Source organism: Myotis lucifugus, unplaced genomic scaffold, assembly GCF_000147115.1.
Source record: "Myotis lucifugus unplaced genomic scaffold, Myoluc2.0 scaffold_1752, whole genome shotgun sequence".
Lineage (NCBI taxonomy): Eukaryota > Metazoa > Chordata > Mammalia > Chiroptera > Vespertilionidae > Myotis > Myotis lucifugus.
Window position 1 is genome coordinate 32,099 of NW_005872800.1, and position 7,357 is coordinate 39,455.

General features: G+C 62.3%; 1 protein-coding gene across 2 annotated transcripts; it reads left to right on the forward strand.

Moving 5' to 3' along the window:
* The first annotated feature begins 717 nt into the window (after nucleotides 1-717).
* On the forward strand, nucleotides 718-7,177 carry TFEB (transcription factor EB). 2 transcript variants are annotated; one of them, XM_023748739.1, is made up of 8 exons: nucleotides 718-943; nucleotides 1,015-1,269; nucleotides 1,862-1,939; nucleotides 3,591-3,711; nucleotides 3,804-3,860; nucleotides 4,268-4,343; nucleotides 4,878-5,082; nucleotides 6,071-7,177. In XM_023748739.1, the coding sequence occupies exons 1-8, from the start codon at nucleotides 740-742 to the stop codon at nucleotides 6,557-6,559; spliced, it is 1,485 nt and encodes a 494-aa protein (XP_023604507.1). In that variant the 5' UTR covers nucleotides 718-739; the 3' UTR covers nucleotides 6,560-7,177. The 2 variants fall into 2 exon arrangements, with proteins under 2 accessions (XP_023604507.1, XP_023604508.1); XM_023748740.1 differs by having other exon boundaries at nucleotides 4,935-5,082.
* The last annotated feature ends 180 nt before the right edge of the window (nucleotides 7,178-7,357 follow it).

Genomic DNA, 7,357 nt, shown 5'->3' on the forward strand with positions numbered 1-7,357 from the left:
TTTTAGAGGAGGAGGTCATGGAAAGTCTCTGTAAGGTGATACTTATGACTCCTGAAGATGAAGGGACTGACGATGCCGGCCGGGAGCCACCCGGCCTCTGGTGGAAGGGCATCCAGGCAGAGGGAAGAGCCAGTGCAAAGGCCCTGCGGTGGGAGGCACCTGGTGTCTGTGAGGGTCGGGGGTGGCTCGAGCCGGTGGAGAGGGGAGGCGCGGGCTCAGAGGGTCCTCTGGTGAGGACTTGGGCTTTTACTGAGTGAAGTGGGAGCCATGGCGAGTGCTGAGCAGAGGGAGGGGCAGGATCTGACAGGTTTGAACGGGATCCCTCTGATTACTGAGTTCTGAGTAGAATCTAGTGAGGCAAGAAAAGGAAGAGGCTCCCCAGACAGCTAGGTAATGTGGCAGCGATGTGGAGGGCAAACGACGCACCTGAGGTCAGATCTGACGGGACCACGTGTGAGCGAGCGGAGGGAGGTTGACGCCAGCGCTGGGGGCTGACACCTGCAGCGTGCGCAGCAGAAGGAATCTGCTTCTGCCCAGGACCAGGACACTCGCATTCCAGGCTCCGCTGTGACCCTGGGCAGATCCCTTCCCTGCTCTGGGCCTCGGTGTCTCCTGCACAACAGGTGCAATCCCTCTTGTCTGGGCCCCTCCCTGAAGCCCCAGTGCTCGGAAGCGAACACGCGCCTCACCGACCTGTCCCCTGTCCCCTGTCCGCAGGAAGCCAGCGCCAGCGGCCGCCATGGCGTCGCGCATCGGGCTGCGCATGCAGCTCATGCGGGAGCAGGCGCAGCAGGAGGAGCAGCGGGAGCGCATGCAGCAGCAGGCCGTCATGCACTACATGCAGCAGCAGCAGCAGCAGCAGCTGGGGGGGCCACCCACCCCGGCCATCAGCACCCCCGTCCACTTCCAGTCTCCACCCCCTGTGCCCGGGGAGGTGCTGAAGGTAGGGCTCGCTCCGGCCTGTCCCCTCCTGCCCGTCCCAGGACACACTCGAGCCGCCTTCTCCCCCGCCAGGTGCAGTCCTACCTGGAGAACCCCACCTCCTACCACCTGCAGCAGTCCCGGGACCAGAAGGTGCGGGAGTACCTGTCCGAGACCTACGGGAACAAGTTTAATGCCCACGTCAGCCCCGCCCAGGGCTCCCCGAAGCCCCTGCCAGCCGCCTCCCCGGGGGTGCGGGCTGGCCATGTGGTGTCCTCCTCAGCGGGCAACAGTGCGCCCAACAGCCCCATGGCCATGCTGCACATCGGCTCCAACCCTGAGAGGGAGGTGAGTGAGGAGCTGGCCCGTGGCTGCCACCAAGGTACTGCCCTCAGGGAGCCCCAGTCTGAGGGGGACACAGCCCTGCCCTCAGGGAGCCCCAGTCTGAGGGGGACACAGCCTGTCCTCAGGGAGCCCCAGTCTGAGGGGGACACGGCCCTGTCCTCAGGGAGCCCAGTCTGAGGGGGACACAGCCTGTCCTCAGGGAGCCCCAGTCTGAGGGGGACACGGCCCTGTCCTCAGGGAGCCCCAGTCTGAGGGGGACACGGCCCTGTCCTCAGGGAGCCCCAGTCTGAGGGGGACACGGCCCTGTCCTCAGGGAGCCCCAGTCTGAGGGGGACACGGCCCTGTCCTCAGGGAGCCCAGCCTGCTGGGAGACTCACAGGAAACCTGCACAGCCAATCTCCCTGGGCAATTTGGCTCCTTGGGAGGAGGCCTGGCTGGGCCCTGGGGCTGTGGGACCTGGAAGCTCATGGCCCCCCCCCCCCACCCCCCATCAGGAGGTGGAGCAGGGTGGGCTCCACGGTGCCTCAGGGCAGGGCTGCCGGGCCCCTGCCCTGGCCTCCTGGTGGGCCCGCCCCAGCAGACTTTTCTCTTTCAGTTTGACGTCATCGACAACATTATGTGTCTGGACGACGTCCTGGGCTTCATCAATCCTGAGTCTCAGATGCCCAACACGGTACTGCTGGCCAGGGAGGGTGGCGGTGCCAGAGGGAGAGGCGGTGTCCGAGGGAGGGGCTGCGTTCCTACCTGGCTCTGAGTCTGGAGAGAACCAGAACCGGGGTCGCCTCCATCAAATCATGTAACGAGGGCCGGGCCCAGGAGCACTAGAATCCCGAGGAGCGTGCGTCCACCTGCGTACACCATGGGGCTTCAGCAGGGACCAGCGCCTGGGTCGTTGGGGAGGCTCCCTGGTGGGGTGGGGGCAGGAGGCACGGTGCTGGCCCTCCGCAGAGGGGGGCAGGGAGCACTCCTGGGGGGCAGCAGTGGCCACAAGGAGGCCCAGAGCTGGTGAGCTCCTTTGGGTCCCGGGGCTCCCCTCCTCTCCAAGCCTAGGGCTCAGCGGGCACAGGCCCGGGGCCTCACTCCGTGGGGCGAGTGACATGGGCGGCTCTGTCCCCTTCCTCCAGAGCCTCTGGCAGCGAGCACGCTCCCCGGGCCTCCTGGGCAGAGGGAGGCGGCAGGTGGGACGGAGCCAGGCTTGGAATCAAGAGGCCTGGCTTCTGGCTTTGGCTGTGACCTTGGGAAGTCTCTTCACTCTTTGAGTCCTTGCTCTCAGCTGCAAAATAGGGAAGATGCCTTCTACTCACAGGATGGGGGGAAGATCAGACACAGCAAGAAACGGGGGGCTAGCTGCACACAAAGGTGACACGTGTTTACACCGAGCAGGTGAAGTTGCAGGCATCCCTGCCCCTTCTTGGGGGTTCTGAACCTCTGCTGTTCACTGCTGCCCCTCAGGCCTGAGCCTGCCGCCCTGGTCCCCGGCCCCTGCCACTGTGGAAACTCCACCACCCCCCCATCTCACAGTGGGGACGCAAGGAGTCCCTCCTCAATCCCCAGCCAACAAGATGTTGCCCAGTAGCTCAGCAGGAGCTGCCCAGGGCCAGCTGGGCCGGAAACCGACTGCCAGCAGGGGCACGAGGTCTAGGGAGGGAGAGAGGGCCCGTGCCCGTCCGTGTAGTGGTCTCTGTGCCCTGTGGGTGCCTGTGCCCGTGAGGGCTCTGGGCCTGTGATGTGCTCTGTATGTTTCTGTGGCAGGAGCTGGGGGTCTTTCCAGAGCCCAGGTCTGCTCCTGCCAGGCACTTGCTTATACCCCCCCTGGCTGCCCATCCCCAGATCCCAGGTCTTTGCAAGTTGAGCCCAGCACGCCGGGATCCAGCTTGGATCCAGCTTCACCCCCTGCCCGGCCCTGGGTCACTGCACTCCTGCAGGCAGCCCCCACCCGCCCCTGTATCAGTTCTGCTCAGGACTCCAGTTCCACGCCCTCTGGACGCCTTCCAGAAACTGCAGAGTAGATTAGGTGCCCCGCCCAGGACCTCCTAAAGCCTGAGTGGCAGAGCCTCTCCCAAACTGGTACCTGGCTGTTCACTGCCTCCTCGAGGCTCCACTTGGAGGCTGAACTCTTGGGGCCTGTGGCTTGTTCAGCCCTGGACTCTGCAGACTCTCAGGTGGAATTGCCGGCTGGAGAGGCCCCGCGTGAATTCCGACCCCGCTGGTGCTGGCAGCAGGCCCCTTAGAGCTGAAACTGGCCTGGAGCGATGGGCCCTAGTGAGGACCCCTCATGGAGAGGGGGCTGCTCACTGGGCCCCCCTTTCCACCTCACCCCACAGCTGCCGCTGTCCAGCAGCCACCTGAATGTGTACAGTGGTGACCCTCAGGTCACAGCCTCCCTGGTGGGTGTCACCAGCAGCTCCTGCCCAGCTGACCTGACCCAGAAGCGTGAGCTTACAGGTACCTCCTCCCTGCCTCCCTATGCCCTGGCCTCCACCCCTCCCCCTTCTCCCTCCCTCCCAGCTCCTCCCTGCTTCTCTCCTGGCCTCCAGATGCTGAGAGCCGGGCCCTGGCCAAGGAGCGGCAGAAGAAGGACAATCACAACCTAAGTGAGTCCTCCCCACCAGCCCCCTCCCCTGCCTCCCTCTCCTCCCCAAGGCCTTTGGTGGGACTGGGCCAACTGAGACTGCCTGGCTCTGGAAGGGGCGGGAGAGGGGCTCCCGGGGAGAGATATTCCTGAAATTCCAGCACCTCAGAGTGAATGAGTTTACAGATTGTTTTCTTGTGGGCGTGGAACCTGGGGACTCCTGGGCAGTGGGGGTGTCCTGCCGGCAGCCCTCCCTCACAGAGCCCCTTGATGGTGCCTGGCTGCGCCCATCCCCCCATCCCGTAGAGATCCCACTCCTTGGGACGCCCATTGCTTCCCAGAAGGCTAAGGCACCCTCCCTCGGGCTGGCCCTTCTCCCCAGGTGGGTTCATGCCTCTGATGGCTCCCTCCTGCATGTGTTCCCTTTAGTTGAAAGGAGACGGAGGTTCAACATTAACGACCGCATCAAGGAGTTGGGAATGCTGATCCCCAAGGCCAACGACCTGTGAGCGGGTTTCTGGGGGAAGGGTAGGGGCTGGGACAAACAGCCCCATGCTGGTTGCCAGGGGGAAGGGTGGGAAGAGAATCCCTTGATTGCTGCCTTCTAAGAGCTTATCAGCTGTTTGGGAAAAGGTCCCTCCTTCACTCGAATCGGGAAACTCCAGGCAGAGGAGCAGCTGTTCTGGAGTGAGGCTGGGCCAGGGGGGCTTCCTGGAGGAGGAACCATGTGGGAAAGTTCGTTGAGGACATTGGACTGGTGCGGAGGGGGCTGGGGTAGGAGCACGAGGGTCAAGGACGGGTATGGGTTTGGGTGGCAGAAATGGAAGGCCTGGGGAAGGAGGCTGTTCTGAATCGCTGGGTTCTACGGGATTAGGGAGGTGGGTGTGACAATGAAGTCCCTGGGAGGCCTGCTCCCTGTGTAGGGAGATCAGCCTCAGCCACAGGTAGGGGTTGGCTGGGTCTGGGGTTCCAGGGCAAAGCTGGGACAGGTGGCATCGGCTTCTGAAACCAAAGCAGGGTTTCATTTCCACCCGCGGAGTGCATGGCAAATCCTTGGCCGCCCTGAGCACACACCTCTGCTTCTGCTGCCCTGCAGGGACGTGCGCTGGAACAAGGGCACCATCCTCAAGGCCTCTGTTGATTACATCCGGAGGATGCAGAAGGACCTGCAGAAGTCCCGGGAGCTTGAGAACCACTCTCGGCGCCTAGAGATGACCAATAAGCAGCTCTGGCTGCGAATCCAGGTCTGGCCCCTGCACTTGGACCTCTTGGGAAGCTCTGATTCCTGACCCCTGGCCTGGCTCTTGACCTCAGGGGCAGTGTTTACTGAAGTCATGGGAATGATGCCATGAGAAGGGAAGATGTATTAGTCAGGATGTGATGGTTTGGTAACAAACATTCCCAGCAACTTTAAGCAGCAAATATCAGCTGGAGGTCCTGTTCTGTGAGACCTTCATTCTGGGACCCAGGGCCATGGACAGGTACATCTAGAGCTGGCTCTTAAAGCCATAGTTACTCTTCAGGTGGCACTCGTCACAGTTTTGCTTACAGTTAATTGATCAATACAAGTGCATGTCCACACCTAACCTCAAGGGGGCAGGAAAGAGCAAACCTACCATGTGTGGAAGGCAGAGAGTTGAAACCATTTGGTGTTAGTGCTAAGGATCGCCATAGAGGCCAACGAAAGAAGCAAGGCTTGGGAGTCACCTGGAGCCAGGGGGTCTAGTCTAGGCCTGGCTAGAGGGCCTCTGTCCTCTTTGGACCTGAGGCTGGTCATCTATATAAAGGGCGATCGGACTGAAGCTTTTAAACTTTACTGTTTCTATATTTTTTTCTATTTCTCACAGTAGATAACTGTAATTTGCATGACAATACAGCACACATAGCCACACTCAAAGTGAAAGATCAAAGTGTCATCAAAGAGCCCTCTCCTTAATAGATGCAATGCATTCTGGTAATTTCTAGTCTAGTCTAGTCTAGGCAAGTCTATTTCAATTAAGGAAAATAGAGGGAGAGCTGGTCAAGACTCACTAAGTGGTTTCAGAACCCACTAATGTGTTGTGACTTAGAGTTTGAAAAAGCCCAGGTCTAGACTCTAGACTAGAGCTGCCCTGTGCTGAGACAATTTATGGTCTTGGAGGCCACGGGAGAGGGGCAAGGGCTGGGGCAGGGGTTGGGGCAGCTGGTGTCCATGGGTGTGTGCCCTTAGCCCTCTGTCTGCCCACAACACAGGAGCTGGAGATGCAGGCTCGAGTGCACGGCCTCCCCACCACCTCCCCGTCCGGCATGAACATGGCCGAGCTGGCCCAGCAGGTGGTAAAGCAGGAGCTGCCTAGCGAGGAGGGCCGGGGGGAGGCCCTGCTGATGGGGGCCGAGCTCCCCGACCCGGAGTCACTGCCGGCTCTGCCACCCCAGGCCCCGCTGCCCCCGCAGGCCCAGCCACCCCAGCCACCGTCCCCATTCCACCATCTGGACTTAAGCCACAGCCTGAGCTTCGGGGGTGGGGGCGACGAAGGGCCCCCCGGCTACCCTGAGCCGATGGGGCAAGAGCCCGGCTCCCTGTTCCCCAACCTGTCCAAGAAGGACCTGGACCTCATGCTCCTGGACAACTCCCTGCTGCCGCTGGCCTCCGACCCCCTCTTCTCCACCATGTCCCCCGAGGCCTCCAAGGCCAGCAGCCGCAGGAGCAGCTTCAGCATGGAAGAGGGCGATGTGCTGTGACCCTGGGACGGGCAGGCCTGGGGGCTGCGAGGGCAGGGCCGCCTCCCTCCCCCCTTCAGGCTGCACTTGTGTGTGAAGTAGCCACCTGCCCTGCCTCACTCCTCCCTTCGGCCCCTTGTTTGGACTTAGTGCCCGCTTGGCAGCCTGTGGGGTCGGGAGAAGCCCCGACCCGGCTCAGTACTCCGGGGGCAGCCCTCTGATGGGCTGGGCAGGAGGAGGTCGTGACCCTGGCCCCAGGGGGTGTGCTGGAGGTGAGAGGAGGCCCTGGAGGGTCCTGTCTTCTGAGCCCGAGCTCCCACCCCACCAGTGAAGGACTCATTGGAGCAGGGGGTTCAGCAAGTTCCTTCTCTGAAGCGGTGACTGGTCCAGGGGGAGCCCCAGCCTGCTTTTCTGGGACTCAGATGGCAACAAGCCCGTCCTCCAGCCTGGCCGCCCCCCTCACACAGGTGGGGCGCCCCCAGCCCCCCTTTGGTGCTAACAGCTCTCCGCCAGGCGGTGTGAGGGCGGGGGTGGCCGGCAGAGGGTGCCGGGTTCAGGCTAGTGTGGGGTCTCTGCTGGAAGAGCAGCTCCCCTCCAGTCTCCCCACTTTGTGCCTTTAGTAAACACTGTGCTTTGTAACCGCTTGTCCTGTCTCATTGGAGTGGGTCTGGGCCTGAGGAGAACGGGAGGATTCAACCCAGGGGGCTCCTTCCTGGGCACCCAGTGGGGGTGAGGGCAGGGGGATACAGAGAGGAGGGAACAGGCCTGCCCCCTGGTCCCCCAGCTCCCCAGCCCTGCCCAGGGAAAGCTAGGCTCCTC

Bases quoted from the DNA above. Each gene is read 5' to 3' on its own strand.
- TFEB (XM_023748739.1), top strand. From the start codon at position 740: ATGGCGTCGCGCATCGGGCTGCGCATGCAGCTCATGCGGGAGCAGGCG. The intron at 1,940-3,590 runs GTACTGCTGGCC...CTCACCCCACAG, and splicing joins AGTCTCAGATGCCCAACACG to CTGCCGCTGTCCAGCAGCCA. The intron at 3,861-4,267 runs GTGAGTCCTCCC...TGTTCCCTTTAG, and splicing joins GAAGGACAATCACAACCTAA to TTGAAAGGAGACGGAGGTTC.